Source organism: Globicephala melas, chromosome 12 (genome assembly GCF_963455315.2).
Source record: "Globicephala melas chromosome 12, mGloMel1.2, whole genome shotgun sequence".
NCBI classification, from domain to species: Eukaryota; Metazoa; Chordata; class Mammalia; order Artiodactyla; family Delphinidae; genus Globicephala; species Globicephala melas.
Window position 1 is genome coordinate 9,639,733 of NC_083325.1, and position 26,682 is coordinate 9,666,414.

The 26,682-nt window shown below is 44.9% G+C and overlaps 1 protein-coding gene across 5 annotated transcripts; it reads left to right on the top strand.

Annotated features, from left to right (window-relative positions):
- Positions 1–1,789: 1,789 nt before the first annotated feature.
- LMAN2L (lectin, mannose binding 2 like) lies at positions 1,790–26,126 on the top strand. Of its 5 annotated transcripts, none has more exons than XM_060309450.1 (9): positions 1,790–1,992; positions 3,203–3,321; positions 6,343–6,460; positions 7,272–7,354; positions 19,385–19,417; positions 20,493–20,654; positions 20,905–21,019; positions 24,180–24,299; positions 24,629–26,125. In XM_060309450.1, exons 1-9 carry the CDS (start codon positions 1,806–1,808, stop codon positions 24,769–24,771), a joined length of 1,080 nt encoding a protein of 359 aa, XP_060165433.1. In that variant the 5' UTR covers positions 1,790–1,805; the 3' UTR covers positions 24,772–26,125. The 5 variants fall into 5 exon arrangements, with proteins under 5 accessions (XP_060165433.1, XP_030694777.1, XP_060165435.1 ...); XM_060309451.1 differs by having other exon boundaries at positions 1,795–1,924; XM_030838917.3 differs by lacking the exon at positions 19,385–19,417.
- The last annotated feature ends 556 nt before the right edge of the window (positions 26,127–26,682 follow it).

The window sequence follows — 26,682 nt, forward strand, 5'->3', positions numbered from 1 at the left end:
TCTGCTAATTGAGCACCATAATTCAGAATGACACACATTGTAATAGACATGTGTACAGCCTGATTTGACTCAGGCTGAGCAGGGCCTTGAATGTTACACTAAGGAGTTTGGATTTTATCCTGTGGTCATTGGGAGGCATGCACGGTTTTAAAGCCAAGGTATGACACGGATAGATGTATTCAATTCCTAATGTCTTATCACCAGTCATCTGCTTTGTGTGGAGTGTGTAAAAGATCAATAGCTGTGACAGCTTTAATTTTAAAAAGTTGATCCCCCATAAAACAGGCTCATAGTCATATATCTCCTATTAAATATATTAATGCTCAGGAAAGAAGGATTTAACTTTGGTCAAGTCTATTGGGAAGACAGAGACACAGAGCTGGCAAGTACCGTGTAAGAAATGTGCTTGGGAACACTGAGAGCTCAGAGTGGGGCACTGCCCGCTGGCTGAGGGAGTCAGGGAAGGCCTCCAGGAGAAAGTGGGCTGGGGCAAAGGAGAGGGAACAAGGGAAACTGGAGCATATAGACAAGGAAGGGGGCTGTGGGCCAGATGGCAGATGGCTTTGTGTGCTAGGCTGAGGGGCCTGAATCTCTTCCCCACAGGTGATGGTGAACCATACCGGGCTCTGTTAATAATGATGGCGATGCTGCTGATACTGCAGTGCTTACTACATGGCAGACACTACTCTAAGAAGTAAGAGCTTTACCCGTATGGACTTATTTAACCCTGACACTCAGGAAAGTGCATGGGTAGATGGTTTAGATCACTTGGATGGCCATGTGGACAATGGTGGACAGAACAACAGTTGGGACACTTGCTGTGGTTCAGGGGAAAGACAAAGGGAGGGATGGAAAGGATGTGATGGCTTTGAGAAATAGTTAGGGATAAAACCATCAAGACATGATTATTTACTGTTTCGGTGGTGGAATTGCTGAGAAAGAGAATGGAAGCTGGGATGAATCTCACTTTTTTGGCTTCGGGGCCCGGATGTATTATTGCACCAACAGGTAAAGGATTGATTACTCTGTTGCATTTCTCAGAGGACTCCCTGAAGTCGCCCGGTGCCTCCTACTCCCTCACGAGTAATTTAGAAGTTAGTTTAATTTCCAAACATTTGGAGATTTCTCAGAAATCTTTCTGTTATTGATTTCTAGTCTAATACTGTAATGATAGGAGAACATCCTTTATGTGCTTTCAATTCTTTTAAATTTGTGCAGGTTTGGGTTTTTTGGTTCAGATTATCTTGGGAAATGTTTCTTTTGCACCCGAAGAAAATGTGTCTTCTGCTGTTGTTGGCTGGAATTTCTATAAATGTCATTAGGTCAAGTTGTTTGATCGTGCTCTTCAAGTCTTTTATAAATTTGATAATTTTCCTGATAATTTTCCAACTGCTGGAGTTGTGAAGTTGTCTATTTCTCCCTTCAATTCTATAGATCAGTTGATAGATCCGCACGGTCAGGAGGGTACTATGGCAGAGAGGCTAGAACGTTTGCGTGGAACTGGAAGAAACATTTTATCTCTTTAAATTTACTCTAGAATGTATAGACGAAATGGAAATCACTACGTATCCCAGCAGGCCTAGTGGCACTCAGGACAAATGCAAATAAGGGAATCCAGGCATTCGGCCACGCCCCTTTCCTGAGTTGGCAAGACAAACTGGTACTCAAGCCAGCCAATCGGAGAAATGCTCACCTGTGGGGGCGGGGACTCGACGAGAGCCAATAGGACGTGAAGAAGGTGGTACCATGGGCCAATGGCTTGGACGACGGGGCGGGCTTTCGATGAAAGGAAGGCAGTGGGAAAGATGGCGGCGGCCCTGGAGCCCTCTGGGTGGTGGCAGCTGTGGCGGCGGCGTTTGTCGGCTCGGGATGGGTCCAGGATGTTGCTCCTTCTTCTTTTGTTGGGGTCTGGGCAGGGGCCACGGCAAGTCAGGGCGGGTCAAACGTTCGAGTACTTGAAACGGGAGCACTCGCTGTCGAAGCCCTACCAGGGTGAGGCGCCGGGGGCGAGGTGGTCGTGCTTGGGGAGAGCTTCCGGACCTGAGCTTGTCCGTAGAGGCGGGGACAGTGAAAGGCTTCATGGCCCCGACGATGCTGCCGGCTGTGGGTGGGGGCACCGGGGGCTCTCGTTGTGTTTGGGAGCCACGGGTAAGAAGGGCAGGGGCCCGTTTACCCTCACCCTGACCCCGGAGTTAGCCCTGGGAGTTTCCAGCAGGTCGAAGCCGCACTCTCGGATGCCGCTAGCGCCGGGTCTGGAGGAAGGGGAGCTTAGAGTTGAACAGGAGGAATGTGGGAAGGGGAGAGCACTGCGACCGATGGGAGTGATTGAGGGCCACTAGCAATGAGCCGGGCTCCGGATGGAGCTGTGGATGTGCTAGAAATAAAGCAGGCGGCAGAGGTAGGGTAGAACTTGGCCGGACTGAGAAGATAAAATTCTGTTGTCAGTTAAGACACGTGTTCTTCTCCAGTCCAGGAGCCCTATTGATGAAAGAGGCTGGTTAGCTTTGCTCTGTTTAGTGTTCGTAGGCCGCTAGGCACAGCTTATCAACCAGAAAATTTACACAGTTAGCTACAAAGAAGACCAAATCAGTGTAGATGGCTTAATCAACACAAGTCTGTTCCCCACTGGAAGATATGGGGACAGCAAACAAACAAAAACACAGAGTGCAAGAGTGTATACACTGCTGCTAAGGGTGATTATTTACTTAGCAGATGCATCCAGTGCCTTCTCGTTGCTAATACTGTGGGTTATACAGACACAAAGTTCTCACTCTCAAGGGGCTGATAGTCTGAAGTAAGGAGAAAAGTAGCTTCACTCTTGGGTTGTTCAAAGAAAGAATGTGATTAAGCCCCAGAGCCCCAAAGGGTCAAGCTCTTTTGGTATAACTGGGGAAACTTTTTATTTCATGGTGCTAAAATTTACTCACATACAAAATGGGGAAGAATGGATCTGAGCTGTGGCTACTGTGGCATGGATAAAGTGACAGCTCTGATGTGCTCTGGGGTCTTCACCTGAGAAAGTCTTTGTGAAAGGAAACTGTAAAGATGGTAAAGAGTTGAAATGTTATGAGTGACAGAAGGTGGGAGATCGAGTGACATGAAAGGAAAAAACGGTGATGACTCCAGCTTTCGGAGGGTCCATGGTGGCTTTCCGAACGTGTTGGTGTTGAAGAGAATGAACTGATCTACTTCCTCTCCGTAGGTGTAGGCACAAGCAGTTCCTCCCTGTGGAATCTGATGGGCAATGCCATGGTGATGACCCAATATATCCGCCTTACCCCAGATATGCAAAGTAAACAGGGTGCCCTGTGGAACCGGGTGGTAAGAATCTTTCTCCCTCCTGTGTGGCTGACCCAGAAAGTACTAAAAAGTTCACCAGTGGCATACTGACTTAATTTCACTGTCTATCCCAGTATTCTGTCTTCTGTGGATATCAAGGATTTTCATTTCAGAGATTATCATGACCTTCATAATGAAATCAGATATTTAGGGAGATGCTCTGTTGCCCTAAGTATAGCAGATAATCAATTTTGATTCTATTTTCTGAAAATAGAAAAATAGCAGTCTTTAATTCCTGATTGACCTGAGTGTTATTTTGCAGGTTAACTCATGTTTAATTACTTTGCTTTATGAAATAGAAGACTGCTCTTTTAAATTTATCTCAAGCTTCATCCCAGTAACACCCCCCCCTTGTTATTTCCCTTTGAGTCCAATTTTAAATTTTATTTGCGTGTAAAAGCCACTTTGAGCCCTTGGTCATTTTATTTGTCCTTCTTCTCTGGGCCTTTTCTAGCTACATTGTCTTCCTTGAGGTATGGCGGCGAGAAGTGAATGCAGTATTCCTGGTGTGGCTGCACTGTGATTTGGTACAAGTGTAAGATGATGCTTTCTTTTCGGTTTCCAGGGCTCTTTCTCAATCTTTTATGACCACTTTTAGGAATGACCTTGGCATCCTTTAACACTTTCTCGTGGGTTCGTAGAAGCTAAGAACTTACTTGTACATGGTTTTTATCGTTAGTTGTAGACAAGTGAATCTCAGAAAAGGAAATGATTTATTTCCCCTGTTCATTTTGTGTGGCAGAGAATTCTAAAGGAGCAGTGGGATGAGAAGTTTCTACGTGGAGCTGTTTGCACAAGCTGGCCCCTTATCCCAGATTGCAGTGCTGAACTCAGTCTTGGACAGAATGCAGGGCAGTGTGTTCTGGTAGAAGAGGTGAAGGGCTGGCAGTTGAAAGACTTGGTTTCTCAATCTAGCTGTATCACAGACCCACTGTGAGCCCTGGCCGGTATTTATCCTCTCTCAGTTTGCAGTTTCTCCAACTGTTAAATGAGCTTCATAATATCTGTTCTACTTGCCCACCAGGATTATTGTGAGAATAAAATAAGGCAATAGATATGAAAAAGCTTTGGAAAGTTAAAATGGTTATAGAAATGTGCTGTTGTTTGTTACACCTCTGTTACAAGGTTCACTGGTACAGGTCTATGGATTATAAATGATTGTGTCCAAGACTTTGCTGCTGTCTTGCTAGCTGTCTCTACGTAACCCTTTTATGTAGCAGTGATTCTAGTGTAGGATCTAGTTATCTTGCTCTTTTTCAGATTCTCTGATACCTGTAGTTTTTGTTATTTGACTCTCAGAATGAGCTTTGGCATTGTTTCTGAGTTATTTGAATAGGATGGATTTGTTTGAGCAGTTCTCAAATTTGGCTGTCCATTGGAGTTGGTGGCTGGGTCCCATCCCCAGAGATTCTGAAATAATTGGAATGGAGTGCAGCTTAGACACTGGGATTTTTAAAAGCTCCCTAGGTGAGTCTAATATGCAGCAAAGTTTGAGACCCACTGTTAGACATAGCCCTGAGCAAAACTGCATAGCATTGCGCTACACAAGGCCAAGGATGAATGGCAGACACCTCTGGGCTCAGTGTGAACTTCTCTGGCCCTGCCCTCTTCCCAGGGGCATCATACCTACCCACTGGCTATGGGGCAGCTTCCTGCCACTGAATTTCACTCTTGCTATGAAATCTAAATGAAAAAGCAGAAAGATGAGAACCCCGAATGACAACACAGGGATTGGGCTCATCAGAGGAGGGAGAGCTATTGGAGATTTCAGGGTTGTTTGGTGAACTCAGGAGTATCCATACCCCTTTTATTTTTGACTATGTGCTCCTAATACTAACACTTTTGGAAGATTTCCCAGAAATTAAAAATGAAAACTGAAAATAATCTAGCAATATGTTGCTCAAGAGCCAGAACAATCTTTTTTTTTTTTTTTTTTTTTTTTTTTGGCCACGAGGCTTGTGGGATCTTAGTTCCCTGACCAGGGATTGAACCCGGGCCCTCGGCGGCAAAAGTGCAGAGTCCTAACCACTGGACCGCCAGGGAATTCCCCAGAACAATCTGTTTGGAGGGCCTTTGGCTGAACCACACTGGTCTATCGCTCTTCCTTCCCTTCTTTCTTCACGGTGAACTTTAACCAGGAGCCTCTGTAAATCAAATGTCCACTCTGGTTTGAAAGTTGGTTGAAAGTGGTTGAAAGTGTTCAGCTATTTAGAACACTTAACCATCCACTTACCTCCTTCTCCATTTTTCCAAGATTTTGATACACAATTCAAAAGAAGAAAAACAAGAGTCTGTTTGGTAACCACCTCCTTAAATGTTTTTCCACCAGAGGCTGTCCCTGTGCTGGGGATGGTGGTGTTCTCCTTTGGTGCATTTGTGCTCCTTGGCCGTGGGCCTGAGGTTGGTGGGGGCATAGCTTACCCCTTCTCAAGGGAACTCTGGGGTGCTCCTCAGCTTGGCATAGGGCCAAGTCTAGCCAATTAGAGTTGTTTATAGCATCTGCTAATTATTCCTGGAGACCTTTGCAGAATGACTTAGCTTATCTTTTTCTTTTGTAATGAATGGGGCTTTGACCCTTCTTGAAATCCAAGCTTTTTAGAGTCTTTCTGTCAGAGGGGTGATCTTAAGTTGCAGATGAGTGTTAATTAATCAGCCACCGCTGCTCTGTAGGCTGAGATCCTTTGCTGGGTGGATGTAGGATCACAGTGCTCTAACACAAAGTTCTCTTGTCTTTTCCAACTGTGGAGTGCTATCCTGTTTCTGTTGGGAGATGGTGAAGATAATGGGGAGGTTTATTCACTTTTCATATTAAATATATACAGTTGAATGGCTCAATCTGTTTAATTTTACCACACGAACACTTAGCAAGTCTTAGATCGCGGTTTTACCCCTTAGCCTCATGTCACCTGCGTTTGTGTTTTCCGAGTCTGTAGACTGTGGATGAGGGCCTGAGGGCTTCGTGTTTCATGTTCCTCACTGATTCTAGGGTCTTTTTCACTTTAGCCATGTTTCCTGAGAGACTGGGAGTTGCAGGTGCACTTCAAAATCCACGGACAAGGGAAGAAGAACCTGCACGGGGACGGCTTGGCGATCTGGTACACAAAGGATCGGATGCAGCCAGGTACTGGGACCCTGGGTTGCTCTTGTGGGGTGTGTGACAGGCCTGCTTTTTTGTGTGCCCTCTTTTTGAGAAGGGCGCGTCTCCACAGTGCCAGCGGTTTTCCCTCTCCCTTGATGTCTGTAGATAAAGACTGGCCTGTCTAGTCTCTAGAATGGGGTCTGAGTCCTAAAAGCAGCTGAACTTGACTCATCCCGGGTGATTTCTTGCTAATTGGTAACTTCCACTTTCCCTTTGAAACCTCCCGGCCCGTTGGCCGGAGGAAAGCACTGCCTGTCCCGAACACTGACATTGGGCATGCTGGTTTCTTCTGGGCATGCGTAGTGACCGATCTCAGAACTCCTGAGTCAGGAGAAAGGAGAAGAGTTATCTATTTTTCCTTGTTGTGTGGGAGCCATTGCTCCAAGTTGTGGCAAAACTCAGCCTGATTTGACCTGATCTCTTCTGCAACAAGAAGTGGAAACTTGGGAATTCAGTTCTCTCAGGGGTGTAGTCGTCACCAAGTGTTTGTGAAGCAGAATTCTTTAGGGGCGCCTTAGCAACCAGTTTGGATCAGGGAGCAACTGGGGTGCTAAACAGGGTGGTGCTGGCCTTCTCTCTTTCCCCGCCTTTAATGACAGACAACTGCAGGTGCTTACTGGGTGCTTGTTACAGGCCGTGCCCTTCACTGGGTGCTTTTACAGCTGTTTCCTCATCTTAAGGAGAGGCTGGGGAGTCTTTTGAATTTCATTTTTTCCTCTATCATAGTGATGTATTATTCCTTTATCAACTCTTGGCTTTATTTCACTGTTCATCATCTGTTCTCTCTCTCTAGGGCCTGTGTTTGGAAACATGGACAAATTTGTGGGGCTGGGAGTATTTGTAGACACGTATCCCAATGAGGAGAAGCAGCAAGAGGTAATGGCAAGTGTCAGAGCTTAGATCAGCTGCCCTGACGTCACAGCCCTTTGCCTTAGGAATGTTGTTCAAGAGGAAACAGAGGGGAAAGAAAGTGAGGGGTTCGGTTCTATTTTCTTCACCTGCTGAACTTCAAGAGTTAATGTCTCTGTCAGGGTGTTTTCTAGATAGAGCTGTTTATGGTGCACAGTCTTGGGAATGGCTCTCGCGAATGGGGCTTTTTCTTTAGTGTTAACAGTGTGCTCTCTTGTGCACGTTGGGAGCCCCTAGGCTTGAGCATGCGTAGCTGGTTGGTGCACCTAGGCCAGCACAGAGCAAGCTGAATTTATGTACCCCCACTCCCCTGACGTACTGTATCACTGCTGAGCTCTCTTCTGCAGCTGCTCCCCCTTGCCAGCATCCTCTTCTTCTTCCTCTTCTCAGAGGACTGCACAGCAAGTCTCCTCTCCTCTAGGAAAGGCTGTAGAAAGAAATTGGTGAAATCTCAGCATTTTGTTGAAATCCAGTATCTGGCTGTTGGCAGAAGCTTCTTGTTGTTAGCTGACCCTGAGTGTTCTTAAGTACTGTCTTACACTAGCAACAGGTCTGCGCTCGCTCTCTGCCTAACGGCCCTAAGAGCAAATGGTGGGAAGATGATTAGGACACATTGTTGCTGGGTATCCTGTTGCTAAATAATATTTAGAAAGGAGGGCAGGATTAGGAATGGAGGCAGAACTTACTGTACTTTTTTCCCCAAAAGTTCCTTATGAAAAATTTCAAACTTATAAAAAAATTGGATGAACAGATCATTGTATATACAACACCCAGATTCAACAGTTTTTCACATTCCCCACAGAGTTCTGCTTAGAGGAAGTGGAAAGTGAGACCTGAGTTAGGAGAGGAACCTTTGTTGTGGGTCAGTTATAGACTTGCTTCTCCACGTTGCTTCTGGGCTCTTCTTCCGTCCATCAGACCTCAAGCACTTTCAAGGTGCCAGGCCCTGGGAATTAGCGAGACCAGCACAGTCCTTGCACTTAGTAGCAGGGGTGCTGATGTAGTAGTGGGGGTGCTCCAAGGGGGGGCTATAGGAAGACCCAGCAGGAGCATCTAACCTGGGGTGGGACGGTGGTGGTGGGGACAGTGGTTGGGAAAGACTTCTTCCAGGAAGTGACATTGATGTTGAAATCTGCAGACTTAGGAACCAGTGCAGAGGGAAAAGCCATGTGTTAAGGTGATAAAGTTAGAGAAGGGAAAGTGGATGTGAGGGGGAAAAGGGGGGTCAGGGAGAGATGAGGGTAGAAAGAAAAACAGGGCCCTCGGTCTCGCCATGTTCCAGGGCTGCCATTCACATTGCATTCTTTGCTGCTAACACTCTTCCCTCTTGAGCAAGTTAACTGGCCCGTGAGATTGAGCAGCGTCTCCTTGGAGAGTTGGTGACTTGGCTATTTAGACCTGCAGCAGAGCAACCTGAATGTAGGTGACTCGTCCTCACCGTGCACATTGTGGGGCAGGTTCTGAAGGGTGGTGTGTCTGTTGGGGAGTCTGGGTTTCTAAGTATTTAAGGGGGTAAGTGCATTAAAGGATTTTAATGAGGGGAATGTCATGAGAAGGTTTGCAGTCCCGCTGAAGAAATAGTGGTGGTAGTTAGAAATACATCTGAATAAGAGGTGTGGGCTTCAGGGCTTGACTAGAGTTTTTTTGTTTTTTTTTGTTTGTTTGTTTGTTTTTTTGCGGTACGTGGGCCTCTCACTGCTGTGGCCTCTCCCATTGCGGAGCACAGGCTCCGGATGTGCAGGCTCAGCAGCCATGGCTCACGGGCCCAGCCGCTCTGTGGCACGTGGGATCCTCCCGGACCGGGGCACGAACCCGCGTCCCCTGCATCGACAGGCGGACTCCCAACCACTGCGCCACCGGGGAAGCCCTTGACTAGAGTTTTAAACGTGGCTCCCTGTTTCTCCCAGAAATAAATCGTTCAAACTCTTTTAGCTTCCATTTCTCCATCAGATAGAAGTAATTCTGGTTGAGAGGGCAGATCTGATGGGCCTTATTTTGTAAGGAGAGTAGATGTTAATCAAAAAAAATTAGTTTCAGATGGTAAAAATCGGGACTTCTTTTCTGCCTTACTCCCAGCTGCACTTGGAATTACCTGGAGAGCATTTAAAACGATTGATGTCCAGGCCCCGAGGTCAGAGAGCCTGATGCTGTCCTGATTGCCCAGGTGCAATCTGGGCAACCTTACTTTTTCAAAGATCTCCAGGTGAGAGTCCCATACATAACCAGGTTGAAGAACCCCTGGATCAACGTCAGGTCATTGTTTCCTTATTATTTATTAAACAAATTTATTAAAACTAAATTTAAAAAACGAATAAAAGCAGTTTCTGTTTTTCAGTGGCTGTTATGTGCCAGGTACTTTGCAGTTATTATTTTGATTCTCATCAAATCTCCTTGTAGTCAATATTATTTTTCCCATTTTACCAATGCATAAACAGAAGACTGGAGAAGTGTCTTGTCTAAGGTGACAGCCAGTATAAGGTGGAGCCAGATTTTGAACACTGGTCCACCTGATTCCACAGGCTGCACTTGTAATTATGGTGCTCTGCCACCTCCCATCCGTTTTTTCCTTATGCCAGGATGATTTCCTTGAGAACGGAGATATTCATTCTCAGAGTGATCTCCTCTGCAATTTCAGTTCTCAGAGCTTATGCTCAGTGCAGAGAGTGGGGAAGGTGTACTCCTCTCTACATCCCAATGACCTGGTACTGTCTTAGAGGGTGAAGTCAAATGTGTTTTGTTAGCGGCATGGTTTTCTTTGACATCATACTTGAAGGCGCCAGGCATCGTTTTGAGTGCTTTTACATGTCTTACCTATTTATCCTAACAACCCCTTGGGGTAGATATTATTATTATCCCTACATTATGGGTAAGAAGCTGAAGTACAGAAAGGTTTAAAAAAACTCGTCAGTGACACCCAGGTAGTGGGTTTGACTCCAGAGACTACAATCTCTTTATTTTGCTCTATTATTTTGAGCTCATAAGGAGAGGGTGACAAATATAGTACCTTTTGAAAATTTGGAAACGTCGTGTGTTGAAGATGTACTGGACGAGGAGGACAAGGAGCAGGCAGGAGGGGCTGTGGAACAATTCAGCAGGTCACTCAAGGCAGTGGCAAAATTGTCTCTCTGGTTTCTTGTTTCCTTGTCACCAGAGTGCCCTTGACATCGTTTCTCAGTTCACTGTCTACCACATTTGTTTATGAGGAAATATTGGGAAAATACTGGCAACATTAATGCATCTGAGAAGGGGGTGAGGGAGTTTAGGATTTAAGTTGTGTTTAGCCTTGGCTCCCTGAAATCTGGACACGTTGTTCAAAATCACATAACCTCAGTTCCCCCATGAGCAATATAAGAATTGTTGTTTAGGTAAGTCAAGAGCTTTAGTATTTGAAGAACAGGGTACCACCTGTGCCACAGTGAGATTGTCAGACCATAAATGGCTGTTAAAATGATAGTTGAAGAAATAGAAAATTTGGATAGATTGAATTGGTAATTAAAAAGTGACTCACAACGAAAAGCTCAGGCCCAGATGGCCTCACTGGTAAATTCTACCAAACATAAGGTAGAATTAATACCAATTCTCAAACCCATATGAAACGTCAAAGGAGCGGATGCTAACCAATTCATTCTTTGAGGCCAGTATTATCCTGATACCAAAGCCGGATAAAGACATCACAAGAAATGGAAAGTACAGACCAATATCTCTTGTGAGTATAGATGTAAAAGTCATCAACAAAATACTAGTAAACCAAATCTAGCAACATATAAAAAGGGGTATACACCATGTATAAATACACTATATTCTAGGAATTCACAATTGGTTTAATATCTGAGCATTAATATGATAGACCATATTAATAGAATAAAGGACAGAAACCATATAATCATATAGATGTAGAAAAAAGTATTTGACAAAATTAAATACCTTTTTATGATAATAAAAATACTCAACAAATTAGTAATAGAAGGGAGCTTAACCTGATAAAGAGCATTTATGAAAACCCTATGGCTGACATCATACTTAATTGTGAAAGACTGAATCCTTTCCCCCTAAGATCAGGAATAAGGCAAGACTGTCTGCTCTTGCCTCTTCTATTCAACATTGTACGGGAGGTTCTAGTCAGGGCAGCTAGTCCAGATTGTGAAGGAAGAAGTAACGATTTCTCTTTGTAGATGATGTGATCTTATCTATAGAAAATCCTAATGAATTCACAAAAAGCTATTAGAACTAATGAATTCAGCAAGGTTACAGGATATAAGATCAACATACGAAAATCTATTGTGTGTTATATTCTTGCATTGAACAATCAGAAAATGAAAGTAAGAAAACAATTCCATTAACTATCGTCAAAAAAAATAAAGTACTTAGAAATAAATTTAACTGAAAAACTTATACTCTGAAAACTATAAAGTATTATTGAAAGAAACTGAAAAAGAGCTAAGTCAATGGAAAGACATCCCATGTCATGGATTGGAAAATTTTGTATCATTAAGATGGTGATACACTCCCCACATTGATCTGCAGATTTGAGGGAACCCCTATCTTTCAAATGCCTAGCTGGCTTCTTTGCAGAAATTGACAAGCTGATTCTACAATCAGTATTGAAATTCAAGAGAACCAGAATAGCCTCCTCTTGATTAAAGAGGAGCAAAGTTCGAGGACTCACACTTCCTGTAATTAAAACTTACTACAAAGCTACAGTAATAAAGACAGTGTGGTACTGGCATAAGGGTAGACATATAGGTCAATGGAATAGAATTGAAAATCCACACATAAATCCTCACAATTATGAACAAGTGATTTTTGATAAAGGTGCCAAGTCAATTCAATAAGGAAAGAATCATCTCTTCACCAGATGGTGCTGAGACAACTGGATATCCATAGGCAGCATAATGAAGTGTTTCCCTACCTCACACCATACACAAATGTTAACCCAAAGTGGATCAAAAACTAAACGTGAATCACCAAAATTAAAAAGTTTTATACTTTGAAGGACACTATCAAGAAAGTGAAAAGACAACCCATGGAATAGGAGAAAATAAATGTGAATTGTATATCCGATAAGGGACTTGTAACAGTTCCTTATATATTCTAGGTACAACTCAGTAATTAAAAAGATGGCCCAAGTGAAAAATGGCCAAAGGATCTGAATAGATACTTCCCAAAGAAGAGATATAAATGGCCAACGAACACATGAAAAGAGGCTCAACGTCATTAGCTATTAGGGGCATACAAATCAAAACCACAGTGCGAAAAAAAAGACCACAATGAGATGCCAACTTTATATCCACTTGTCTGGCTAAAATAAAAAAAACAGATGATAACAAGTTTGGTAAAAATGTGGAGTAATTGGAACCTTCATACACTGCTGGTGGGGATGGAAAATGGTACAGTTGTTTTGGAAAACTATTCCATAGTTCTTCAAATGGTTAAATGTAGAGTTTATATGATCCAGCAGTTCCACTCCTAGGTATATACACCCAAGAGAAATAAAAACATGTCTACACAAAAAGTTACATGAATGTTCATAGCAGCATTATTCATAATAGCCAAAAATGGATCCAACTCAAATGTCCATCAGCTGATGAATGGATAAACAAACTATATCTATACAATGGGATATCATTCAACATTAAAAGAAAATGAAGCATTGATACATGCTTCAATGTGGATGACCTTTGGAAAGATGCTAAGCAAAAGAAGCAAGTCACAAAAGACCACATATTGTATAATCCCATATATAAAAAAACGTTCAGAATAGGCAAATCTATAGAGACAAAGTAGATGAGTGGTTGCCAGGGCTGGGGGCTGGGGTGGGGAGAGTGCACAGGGTTTCTTCTGGGGGTGATGAAAGTGTTCTACAGTTCATTGCAGTTACCATAATCTTACCTGTGAACATACTAAAACCCATTGAACTACAGATTTTTTCTTTTAATTAATCTATTTATTTATTTATTTTTGGCTGTGTTGGGTCTTCGTTTCTGTGCAAGGGCTTTCTCTAGTTGCAGCAAGCAGGGGCCACTCTTCATCGCGGTGCGTGGGCCTCTCACTATCGCGGCCTCTCATTGCGGAGCACAGGCTCCAGACGCGCAGGCTCAGTAGTTGTGGCTCACGGGCCCAGCTGCTCCGCGGCATGTGGGATCCTCCCAGACCAGGGCTCGAACCTGTGTCCCCTGCATTAGCAGGCAGATTCTCAACCACTGCACCACCAGGGAAGCCCCCGAATTATAGATTTTAAATAGGTGAATTGTGTGGTATGTGAGTTACATCTTGGCATTGCTAACTTTTTACAGTGTTGATTAAAACACAACCTGATCATCTTTTCTTGGCACCAGGAAGTCATCAGCTCATGGTCATCCATTTCTCAGGAGAACCCAGATGTTGGTGAAAAATTGCAGAGAACTCAGTAGCAGTCTTGGAGTAGGAATGTCTTCTCTCAGTTGAAATCAGAGTATGGTGGCAAGAGGCCTTCCTGGAATGAGAGCCCAGAAGTGCAGCCCTTTGCAGCCTTGGCTCTCATTCATCCCAGTGAGACCTTCAGACCTCACCCCTGGAGGCAGAAACAGCTGGTTGGAAAGTGGTGCGAGCACCTCACTGCTCTTCTCGGATCAGGCCAGCTTGGAAGTCTAGTTTGAGGGGCTTCCCGTATTTTTTTAATGTGATGATTGTTTTTCCTCTTTTGAAACTGAAAGAAAATTAACAATAATACGCCGTTCCAATTGAAAAGCACATTCCCTCAAATCTTTATGTTGATGAGGACACTAATCCCTTTTGGTCTCTATTGTTGGTGGACAGAATTTTTACAGTATTAAAGGAACTCCATAACTTCTTAAATTCTCTTGTTATACTACTTGGATGTGACTTAGGGTTGTTTTTTTTTCCTCAGTCCTTGGTGAAGCAGTGTTTTCTAGAGACACTCCTTTGGAAACTAGGTCCAGCAAGCTCTCAGATGTGATTAGGCAGTGAGGCTGAGCTTCATTGGTGAGAACTAGATTTCAGGGGAAGTAGAAATGTACGGCTTTCTGGTAGATTTGAATACAATAGGATTTTATATACAATGTCAGGAGATTCATGGGTTCCCCACAGTAGAACTATAGACAAGATCTCCTATTCCATAGAGTTAACAAGAAGTATTCACATACTACCATAATGGTGGTTAGCAGTGAGATTAAGGTGTTGCCTCTTAGGCTGTGTTCTGCATCTTGGCCCTTGTAGTCTGAGTAGGTGGGTTATGAAGTTCAGTGTTTGGGGCATACCTGGAGTTTAAGGGTTCCTGATTTTACAGTACTCTATTGAAGTCCCCACATTACTTGGTTTGCGTTTGTTCTAGTTGGGGATCACAACTAAGATAAATGGGACTAAAATCGTTCTGTGAGTTTAAGAGTTCATGATGATTAATGTTCAAGTATGTGAAGCTCTTCCAGGCAGTCAGCTGGCCTGGAGGCTGCACTATTCCGTATCCTCCAGTTGAGGAGCTTTGAGACTTGGAGACAGAGTCACAGCTAGTCTAGTTTAGTAGGAGTTTGGGGGCTTATGGAGCAGGGGCCTTCTCATGCTGCTTAATCTCACTGATGTTACCCATTCTAAGTAGGATGGGTATTGCTCAGTTAGCCAGTCACCTCTATCCAGGTTCCTGCACAGAGGGTTAGTTGGATGAAGAGTACTGTAGGACCAGCGACTTACAAAGTTTTGAAAGTCTGAAAAGTATCTGTCTGGGAAGTGGCAGTGAGTGTGTTCTTTTGGTGAGCCAAGGGGACGGTCACATGGAGGTGCTGTAGAAGAGGCATTTGTTTTGTTAATTCTTATTTTTATGTAAAAGCTCATTACATAAAAATCAGAAAAGACTAAAAAACAGAACTATACACACCTTTCTAAAAATGAAAACATTGCATCATATTTAACATACTGTTTTTTTTAAACCTTTTTTTAATTTTGAAATTTTTTAGACATAGAAAAATTGAAAGTGTGGTAAATACTAGATTCAGATTAATCATTAAAATTTTTTAATTTTGATATAATTTCAGACTTACAGATAACTTACAGTAATGCAACAAAGAATTCCAGAATGCTCTTCACCCAGATTTCCCAAAATGTTAATGTTTTAGTACATTGGCTTTGTCCTTTTGTTTTACGTGTATATGTGTATGTTTGTCTGTGCCTGTGCTCATGTGTGCGTGTGTGTGTGTGTGTGCATGTGTGTGTCTGACCTCATGCATATGTGTATATTTTTTCTGAACTACTTAAGAGTAAATTGCCTTCATCATGTTTACTTAATCCTAAATTCTTCACTTGTCTTCCCTAAACACAGTGATAAAAATCAGGAACTTAACACTGGTAACGAATTATTATCTAATCTATTGACCTTATTCGATTTCACCAGTTGTCCCCACTGTGTCTTTTATAGCAAAATAAAACCCCAGATCCTGTGTTGCATTCAGTTGTCATATCTCTCCTTTCCTTTAATTTGGAGCCATTTTCCAGTATTTCTTTGTGTTTCAGGGTATATTAGAGACCTAGGTTGTTTGTTTGTTTGTTTGCTGGTTTTGGTTGTATCTAAGTATGTACCAACCATTGTTCCATACTGATTGATCTTGAGAGCAGTGTGTCATAGTGATTGAGCCAGGGCTCTGAGGCCAGACTACCTGGTTTCAAACGCTTGTTTCACTACTTAATACCTCCGTTATCTTAAACAAGTTTTCTTAACTGTGAAATGCAGATACCAGTACTACCTCTTAGGGTTGTGAGAATTAAATGAACGCATATGTATACATTACTGAGTACAGTGGCTGGCCCAGAGTAAGCTCTCAAAAAACGCTAGCCATTCGTATTCACACCACTAAGTGACATTCCCAGAGACATTTTACCGACATCTTAACAGTAGCTGGTGTGGCTCTGTGCTCTCCCTCTCCCCTCCCACCCTCCTTTTTTTCACATCTAGGTTCCAGGGAGCAAACTTGGCCAGCTTCCTCAACTGCACTGGGGTTTAGGTTGGTAAACCTGCTTTAAGAGAATGGCTCCTAGATGCTGGTTCATAGACTCGTATTGGTGGGTTACAGAGTTTCACTGGTTTAAGAATAGGAACAGTGAAATGACTTTTCATAAATGTGAAATGTTTTATTATTTATTATAAAATTATATAGTTCTTTCTTTTTTGGTTTAGAATGTTCTTTTTAAAAATGATGTTTATTACAGATGGTTGTCCTGTCATTCATTATTATATTTTAATATATTTAGTAGGAAAAAAAAAAAAAAAAAGCAAGAAAAGGCATACCTATTAATCCCAAAAACATGTTTAGAGATTTTAGTGGTCCATGGCAGTCAATGGTCTGGGAATTACTGCTCTAAAAGACATATGTTTGGCTTTGTGTTTATATATGAACACCTGTGAACAATATATCTAAAAATTCATTAATTTAGTCATTGGTTGAATGAACATTTATTGACTCCCTTCTGAACACCAGACACTGTACTAAATGCTTTACATATTTCATCTTCGTAATTAACCCTGTGAGCTGTGTAGTATTCTCCCTGCTTACAGTGAGGAAATAGAATCTCAGAGAGATTACACAGGTGTGAGTGGTGTAACTGCATTTAGAACCCAGGTCTCCCTGATTACAGAGGGCCGAGTGTGCTCTTTTTTACACCTAGTGGTTCGCAGCCTGTGTGCTTTGCACCTGTGGAATTTTAGCATAGGATCCATACAACCACAAGTTCATGAGTCTCTTTTCAATCAAGTTGTGCTGAAGGTGCAATACCGTGTGGAGCGCCTTGTAATACAAAAAGTTGAAGACATCTCCCCACCTTTCCAACATCAACCATTTGGACAATAGGTAGGAGTTCCTAATTTTTGATGACTCTTAAATTAGGAATGAAACTACCACCTTTGCTGGAGTCAGGGTGATTCTTCTGCCTTTGGTTCTGGCTATATATAGGCTGCTTTCCAAGGAAAGAAAATGAGCTGCTGTGTCAAATGAGTGGGTACCCAAGGAACCCTTCAAGAACTCCTGACTGGGCATAGAAGTTAAGATGGCATTTAAAGACATCGTTAATGTGAGGTGGAAGGTGGAAGGCCGAGTCAGGAGTTGCTGAAGTAGACAGATTCCAGCTCCAAAGCTGTGGGACTCTGTGTAGGGCAGTATTTCTTAACTTTGGCTGCACATCCCAGTCGTCTGTGGTGCCTCTTCAAAAATACATAGCCCCGTGCCCCATTCTAGACCTACTGAGTGAGGCTCTTTGACTGCGGGACCCACGTGTATGTGCAGTTGAAAAGCTCCCCCAGGTCATCCTGAGGCCCAGCTTGCCTCTGGCTGATACTGGCTGATTGGCTGCTTCACCAGCCTTGGTAAGGCCCCCTTAGGTTAAGGATCGCCGTCCTAGGCACACCCTTGAAAGTTACAACTTCAACTTTTTTTTTTTTTTTTTACAACTTCAACTTCTGATCACAGGTGCTGGGGTTGATAAATGAAGCAAGGCTTGGGATCATCAGAGCTCACGAGGGCATTTTCAATCCCTTCTTTCCCTAATTGTTCACTGAAGTTACGGGCTTTCTTGTCAGAAGCCCATCTCTGTAAACTGCTGATAACATACTCATGATTCCCTTGTCCTGAATGATAGTTGTAGAAGAGTAGTTTTCCAGTAGTTTAATCATCCACTGATTCATTTCATACCTTTCTGTAATCCTGTACATATGCCACCAGTGGCACAAGAGAAGAGCCGCTACTCTGAGGCTCACCCCAGACCCTTGCTGTGGCCTGTAAGGGGCTGGTGTGAGCTGGCTCCCTCCTCAGCTCACACCAGCCCCTTCTTCACTAGCTGGGTTGAAGACACCCCTGTCATCTTCTGGTCCTTGAATATGCTAACCTCATGCTTCCTGTGCCCTCAGATTTTTTGGTGGATTCTCTCTAACTACTTGGGTCTCAGCTCAGATGTCTCCTCAGAGAGATGTTTCCTCATCAGTCTCTATTGTGTTACCTATTTTATTTTCATCATAGCATTTATCAGTCTCAAGTGATTTTATTTACTTACTTATTGTTTGTCCCCTCCACTCTAATGTCAGCTCCATGAGAGCAGATGTCTGCCCATCTTGTTTGCCATTGAGCGCCCAGCATCTGGGACTGTGCCTGGCTCGTAACAGGTGCTCACTAAGGATTAGAGGGCAGGAACGCTTTGGGTTCTACACCTTTGCCCACACTTCCTGTAGGGCAGGGCCGAGCTGAGCTTGTACAGGTATCTGTTACTGCTAGTAGCTTAGAACTGTAGCAGTTTTCTGGAGCAAAGCTAAACGTGCTTGAACCTTGTGATTTTTCTAAGTCTGTCCTGCTGCAGCGTTCCCACAGAGCTTTTTCTTGCCCACATGTTGTCGGTTAGAATAACTGTTTGGAAATACATGTCCATAAGGCTCAATTACAGGGTAGATGATCCCTTTGGATTAGAGGTAATTTGATAGCCTCTCAAGTGATGGGATTTTTGTCTTCTGGGAAAGAGCTGTATCCTCAGATCCTGGGCAGTAAAGGACATCTTGAATTTGGAAGAATTTAGCCCCATTTATCACTCCTGTCTCTCCCCTTGCTAAAGAAATACTGTAGTCTGGGTACAGACCAACTCATGGCCTGACTTTTGGACTGTCAGAGACATAAGTGAGGCCTGCTTGGAGAGTGTGATGCTGTGTGTTTTATAAAGTTTCGGAGAGTTTCAGAACCCCACGTGGGTTAGAGGGGTCTTCCTAGTGGACCCCTTTGAGAATCTGATGATAGCAGCAGACCCTCTCCTTAGAAAATGTACAAACACCTGTGCATATAGTTTTGCCTGTAGTTTTGAGGGGTATGAAGACTTGCGAAGTGCCTTCCATGGACCCTAAAATTCTGTTTGGGGATTTAGACTGGTTTGCTCATCCACCACAGCTGGGTCATAGCTCTTCCATGGCTGTTTCTTTCTGACTTGGTCTCCTGTCTTCTGTGCCCTCTCTTGTTTTTATAATAACCTGCTGGACCCTCTCAGGCCCAGAAGAGACGATATTCTCCCGGAGTCCAGGTACTCAGTTCTTGACCCACCATGGCCATCCCGTACTCCCTATGTGTCCATCCAACATTTGCTACTGTTTAGAATCCGTGTGGCTGTTGTCTCAGGAGTCACCAGTCTCCGATTTTGACTGCATCTTTACCTTGCATGTTGATTGTTTAGGACAATGAGGGACTCACCAAAGAAGTGGCATGTCTCATGTTTCCTGTCCTTTCATCCCCCTGCCTCTCTGCACTGCCTTAGCACTGGGCTTGTTCTGGAATGGTTAGCTCATTATTTCTAGGGAAGAATTTGCTCCACGAGTCTATTGGAGAGAGAGGACCTCTGAAGTAGGTGGGAAAATGGGTGGCATATGAGGAAACTTTCAGTGGGAGAACCTTGCCCTGAGAATTAGTGGGAGAAGTTATGTGTGGTGAAGCTTAAATGGGCTGGGTGGTCTTTTGACTAAGAATAGTCAACTGTGGCCGGAGAACACCACCTTGCAGCCTGGTTCTGGCACTGCCCTTTCTGAGTCCTGACCCATTTAACATCATATGCTTATAGAATTTTAGAATTTGAAAGGTGCTATCCTGAATGGAAAGATTTCCCTGATTGAACAGGTATTTTCAGAATACCTCTGTGTGCAAAATACTTGCCCTGGGGGGGAAGGGATGGAGCTAAGGTGGACACATGCAGAGAGGCATAATAAATGATTTTTCTCTTCAAGAAGTTTACATGGCCATTACACACACACACACACACACGAAGAAAAACAACAGTCTTGTGTAGACTATAAGTGCCAAATGGCGATCTTTGGGAGGATTCCAGTCAGACTCCAGAGTGTCAGAGGGGCCATTCCAGATCCACCCCAAATGGGTGCAAGGAGGATTCCTGAAGGCAGGTAGAGAGGTCAGTCACCTCTGGGCCATGTCCCTCGAGTGACCATCTCAGTGTGGATTCTTGGGGGCTGCTAGTGATGCGACAGAGTGGTTGTCTGGTCTGCTGTGAGGACCTCAGCTTTATGTGCAGAATTCCTGATGCTGTTTGCACAGGTGTTCCTAAGAGTACTTCCTCACCATTCTCTGCTTTTCCTTCCCTGCTTTCCCAGCGGGTTTTCCCCTACATCTCAGCCATGGTGAACAATGGCTCCCTCAGCTATGATCACGAGCGGGACGGGCGGCCTACAGAGCTGGGGGGCTGTACGGCCATTGTCCGCAATCTCCATTATGACACCTTCCTTGTGATTCGCTATGTCAAGAGGCATTTGACGGTGAGTCCCTGTTCTGGACCTGTTGGCGATATGGGCTGTCTCGCTCCCACTTCCGTGGCCTGGCCCTGATTTATCACTTTTTTATTTTTATTTTTTGCGGTACGTCGGCCTCTCACTGTTGCGGGCCTAGCCGCTCTGTGGCATGTGGGATCTTCCCGGACCGGGGCACGAACCCGTGTCCCCTGCATCGGCAGGCGGACTCTCAACCACTGCGCCACCAGGGAAGCCCTATCTCTTCTTTTTATTCTAGATAATGATGGACATCGATGGCAAGCATGAGTGGAGGGACTGCATAGAGGTGCCCGGTGTCCGTCTGCCCCGGGGCTACTACTTCGGCACCTCCTCCATCACTGGGGATCTCTCAGGTACTGCCATGTGCGTTCCTTACTTGCCCTAACTGAGGTCACATCTCGATAGGCAGCCTGGGTGAGGCTTCTCAGAGGGGAGAGCCAGCCATGCAGAACTCTGGCAAACAAGTGCCCTGTGAGCGCTTATCTTCCTGCACTCTCGTGTCCAGATCCCTTAAAAGCCCAGGCCGGCGGTTATCTAGCACAGTTGTCTTCGGGAGATGTTTGGTGCTAATGGAAAGCAGTGTTTGCCTCTACATCAAGCCAGCTCTTCCAGCCTGTGTTTTGAGTTCTGTGCTTTCCTATTTCTTGTGCCTCTTTTTATAGCCAGGTTCCTGTCCTTTCACCTAATGTGCTTAGTTCCCTTTCTCTTAACAAAGCTTTTCCTTGACTCTGCCCTCCCTCTTCCGACCCCCAGACTCTCCTTTGTGCTCAGACTTTTGAATGTGTTGTGTGTGCAGATGCTTGCGTTTCTAAGACATCCACCTCTGTAGATTTACCCCCATGGTAAATGCTGCACTCAGGCCTATGTCTCTGCCATGCTATTAGCACAAGTAGTTTTGCAAAAGCTCTTCTGTTTCTTCGCTGTTCTGTGTGCTTGCTGTTGGTCCTCTCTTCAGCTTGTTTGACCAATTGCTCTGAAACCCCTGCCTTCCTTGACTTATGTGGCGTTAGCAGTACCGGGCTTTTCTACTGTTCTCTCTCCTCTGGATTTTCTTCCTACTTGTTTCCGATTAGAAGCTTCTTTTATGTGCTTATTCTCTCCCTTGGCTTTAGCATCAATCATAACGTCTTTTCAGAAGAGGTAAAGAATTAAACTTTTGGTTCTTTTGATATAATGTATTATGAGTGAAGCTAGGATGAAGTAGAACTTTCTTCTGGCAAGAAAGAAAGGCAAATACCCATCTGAAATGGGCAGCATCCACTCAGTTTCAGCCGTTGTTGCCAATAGAAAATGTGGGCTCAATGAGGCCATGTCTTCTAGTTTTTCAAGAGAAGCTGGAAATCTGGATTTTTTTAATGAAATCTGATTTTGTAAATCCTGGCAACTAATTTTTTTTAAAAAATCAACCTTATTGAGATATGCTTTCCACATAACAGAAGTATATAGTGTGAAGAGATTTGACAAATATTTACATATTATAACCACCATCCCAGTCAAGATACAGAATGTTTCCATCAGGGAAAAGTTCTCTTGTGCCCCTTTGCAGGATTCCTCCCTTATCTTGCCTCCAGGCAACCATTGATCTGCTTCCTGTCACTTATAAGAGATTAATTTTGGCAGCCAGTTCTAAATACTGTGCAGGTAGGCCAGAACTGTGGGACATCTTACCTTGGCACAGGTAAGGGGAGGCACAGGCTGGAGATCTTTGCTATGGAATCTTGTTATATGACTCAAGTTGAAAGAGGTATCCCTGTCCACAAGTTTCCTGTGAGCTTGCAGGCTTCTGGGACCTGCTCAGTTAACCTCCTGTTGTACTTGTCAGTGGGAAGTTGTTCCCAACTGTTGGAAATGGCCAAAGAGTAATTTTTTGTTTATCCTAAGGAGTCCTTTGTTCTAAGTTCTTGGCAATAATGCCTAGGTTAGTACATCCATGTTCTCCACCTGTAGGATACCCCTAAATACAAATTGCGTCTTTCTATTAAGGTCTTTCTTGTTAACATCTTAACTTGTTTTGCTGTGGATTATTGGAAACTGCTGAGAAAGGACACATCACAGCTGTCCCAGCCTTTGATGCCCCTACATTGTGAGGAGCATCACTGTGGTTCTTTATCCTGTCCCATGGTTTAATCTCAGTCCTGGCAGAGAAAACATTTTTTCTAATTGAAGGTAAATCCAGTTTTTTTACCTGGGGGTCTGCTAAAGATTCTGAGAGTCCAAGCAGCTATAAATGCCATCCTAATAATAGAGATGGCAAGAAATCCGGTCTGCAAAAACCAACCTAGTAGCAGTGAGCACCCCTAGCACCCATATTTGTGGTCTCTTAGTACAAATACCAATACTAACGGGAACAGGAGCTTCTTGGGGAAATGGCTAATGCCGGGTCTAAGGTAGGAAATACAGGCTGAAAACTTCCTAGAAAAGCAAGGAAGATACCAAAAACTTCTGGGTTCGTGTAAAAGGACTTGGGAGCCAACTTCAGTAGGCTCCCACTGGATAAACTTGGGTTGGGTTGAGCTTCAGTAAGAGATACAACTTCAGTGTATTGAGACGCGTCAAGTATGTTTGACTGTCTGAATTTATAATGTTACTTTAAAAAAGGAGAGAAAAAATTGAGTCCCTAACTTCTTCATCCTTCTCCGGTAATTAATAGTGAGATTCAGGGTCACAGTTACTGCAAAGAATTAGGCACAGTCCAGAAGGGAAGTGTGTTCCAGGCCAATAGCTGTGCCCTGCTCATGGCCCATTAAACAGCTGCTGTGAGGCCCTCTCCTGTCTTGCTTGTGTGTGTTGTCCACGTTAAAGGGAAGCTGTGGGGCTACTGTGTCTCCTTTCACTAGAAGGTTTTACGTGTGATTGGGGGTTCTTGTATCGTCTCTAAATTTTATTTTATTTTTATTTATTTATTTTTATAACATTGACTTTCCTTTTTTTATATATTTTATTTATTTATTTATTTATGGCTGCGTCGGGTCTTAGTTGTGGCTCACGGGATCTTCATTGCAGCATGCAGGATCTTTCGTTGTGGCACGCGGGCTTCTCTCTCTCTAGTTGTGGCGTGCGGGTTTTCTCTCTAGTTGTGCGCAGGCTCCAGGGCATGTGAGCTCTGCAGTGTGGCACCGCAGCTCCAGAGCACGTGGGCTCTGTAGTTTGCAGCACGCCGGCTCTCTACTTGAGGTGCCGTGGGCTTAGTTGCCCCGAGGCATGCGGGATTGTAGTTCCCCGACCAGGGATCGAACTCGCGTCCCCTGCATTGGAAGGCGGATTCTTTACCACTGGACCACCAGGGAAGTCCCTCTCTAAATTTTAAAATTATATAGGTAATGCATGCTTGTTGATAAAAACTATAAATGCAGGATAATGTAGAATATTCCCTGTTCTTTGTCCTTATTTTTAGATGAGAAACAAGTTTCAGTTATTTTTTTTCAGGTCACTTTGTTAGCTGTGGATTAGAAGCTTGAACCAAGACATTCTGTTCAGGGTGGCTTGAGTAATCCTTGTTCTCTTTTTCTTTAGACAACCATGATGTCATTTCCCTGAAGTTGTTTGAGCTGACGGTGGAGAGAACCCCAGAAGAGGAGAAGCTGCATCGAGATGTGTTCCTGCCCTCAGTGGACAACATGAAACTGCCCGAGAGTGAGCACGGGGGATCCTGGGGAAAGGCCCCATGGCCAGTGAGGAGGCTGAGGGCTGTGGGGGTCTGGGGTGACATGCAGTACAGCTGGGCGGGGCTGCCTGTTTTCGGGGTTCTTCTCCGAAGCACTTGGAGCACTTGCCCCTGCTTTCTCGCTTGTCTCTGTGTTACAGATGAGCAGACTGTGGGCTGTTAGGTTTTAAATTGCGACATCCGGAAAGGGAGAGTCTGAGCTCTAGCTCCCAGAAATGGGGACTCGATAGCTTGTTGGTTGGCCCTTCCCACCGGGCGGGCTCCCTCATTCTGACTTGCTTCTCTCTTGCTTTCTTAGTGACAGCCCCGCTGCCGCCCCTGAGTGGCCTGGCCCTCTTTCTCATCGTCTTTTTCTCTTTGGTGTTTTCCGTATTTGCCATTGTCATTGGGCTCATACTCTACAACAAATGGCAGGACCAGAGCCGAAAGCGCTTCTACTGAGCCCTCCTGCGATCACGACCTCTGTGACTGTCACCCAGGAGTATGGGAGGAGCAGGCACTGGCCTGAGCACATAGCCAGGCGGGTCTTCTCTCGTCTCCAGCAGCTGGCCAAGGACTCGGTTCTGTCACTGGAGCTTTGAGTGCAGGGACGCTGCGTTCCCATGGTCACCCATGAGGACGTCTAACTCTGGATCAGGAAGCCCACCCCCCTGGGCAATGCTGCTGTGATGTGCCTTTCCCCGCAGTCCTGCCACTTGGGAGCGAAGAGGGATGGAGAGAACATAGGCTGTCATGATGCCAAAACCACCGGAAAGAGTGTCATAGCCCAGGCTGCCTTGTTGTTGGGCTCAGAGGACCCTCGTACTTCATTCTTAAATCTGCAAAGACTAGAAAACTGATAACTCCTCATACCTTCCAGCCATCTGTCCACTGGTTTTTGCTTTTTGTCTAAGCCTCTCTCCACCTGAGGAGCTTTCCTTGGAAATCTGGATGGAAACTTCTTCCCTGCCTTGCCTTCCTCCCCTCCATTCATTGTCCTCTGCAGATGCAACCTGAGCTGGAAAAGACATCTGGCTGCCTCTCTCTTGGGGCCTGGGGCTACACAACAAACTTGAGTTTCACTGACCCTCATTAGGTGGCCGTAGGGAGGGGGCATTCTCCTGGGGCTCACGGCTCTAGCCTTTGTTCTTGCGGGTGATCTTGGTTCTGTTGGTGTGGTCATGACCCTCCCAAATTAGGTCCCTTTAGGCCCTCAGCCAGGTTTGGCTGAAAGCTGGTGTGCAGGTCAAGAGAAGCTTGGGAGACGTCACGGATGCAGTGGGACTAACTGTGAAACTGACTGCTCCACTTTTTGACACCGAAAGCAACACCTGTCACGTGATCTGACCACGTGGAGATGTTTCTGGACTCTCTGGAGCCTGCTTAGCTGCATGTCTTGTGTTCATCATAATTTTTGGAAGCCTACTTAGAGTGTTCAAAATGTAAGGAAACTTTGTTCTTATAGCCTGAGCTTGGATACTCCCCAAAGAGGAAACCTGGCTTCTCTTTCTTAATGGATAAGGAATGGTGGTTGTAAATCTGGAAGCAGTAGACCCCCGGCATCTGTGCCTGGAAGAGTTCATTGTCATTTGAGCAGCCGAGCCTGAGTGTCCTCTGTGGGTCAGCCCTGATTCCACTGCCTTACCTGACGAGGGGTCACGTGCTGCTCACCTGTCTGCCCTGTGATTCCATTGCTAACAGGCCGGAGGCTCCCTGGAGGGCTTGGACTCTGAGCTCTCCTAGCTCTGTGCTTCTGTAGCCTGAGGGAAAGTCTTAACATGGCTGATGGAAACCAAACGTGAACTTCTGAGTGGCCTTCCTTTTACGGGTGGGTTTGGCTGAGCCGTAAGCCATCCACGCTTGCCCTGCCTTATGGGTTGGGAAAGCCCTCTGCTCAGCCCTGAAGGAAAGGAGGGTTACCTTGCCTGGCTGTGGGTTTCTGTTGTCCTCAGCTTTCTTGTATCCTTCCCATAGGCGGTAGTGCTCTCGTGCAGGTGGGATGACAGTGGGACCCTCCTGACCTCCCCCCATGGCAGAGCGGCTCCAGAGTGACAGAGGGTCAGCTGGGGCCCCGGGCTTGGCTTTCGGACCAGGTGGAACTGAGAAAGCAAATGGCTGTTCTGTGTTTTTGAGTTCCGGGGGAGATTGGCTAGACCCCTGTAGTGGGAGGACACCGGTGGGCTCGTGAGCTGGCCCGGGCAGGGGTGCAGGAGGGGCAGCTCAGCGTGGAGATCGTCACACTTGTGGCTTTTGTGTGATTCTAGCTTATGAGGTCCTTGAGGCTCTGTGAAGAGGGCGGGGAAGACGTGAAATGCAGTCCCCCCACCCGGGCCAGCCTCAGAGCAGTGTGTGGTGCAAGGAAACAATCTGACT

Bases quoted from the DNA above. Each gene is read 5' to 3' on its own strand.
- LMAN2L (XM_060309450.1), top strand. From the start codon at position 1,806: ATGGCGGCGGCCCTGGAGCCCTCTGGGTGGTGGCAGCTGTGGCGGCGG. The intron at 3,322-6,342 runs GTAAGAATCTTT...TTTTCACTTTAG, and splicing joins GTGCCCTGTGGAACCGGGTG to CCATGTTTCCTGAGAGACTG. The intron at 7,355-19,384 runs GTAATGGCAAGT...GGACCCTCTCAG, and splicing joins ATGAGGAGAAGCAGCAAGAG to GCCCAGAAGAGACGATATTC.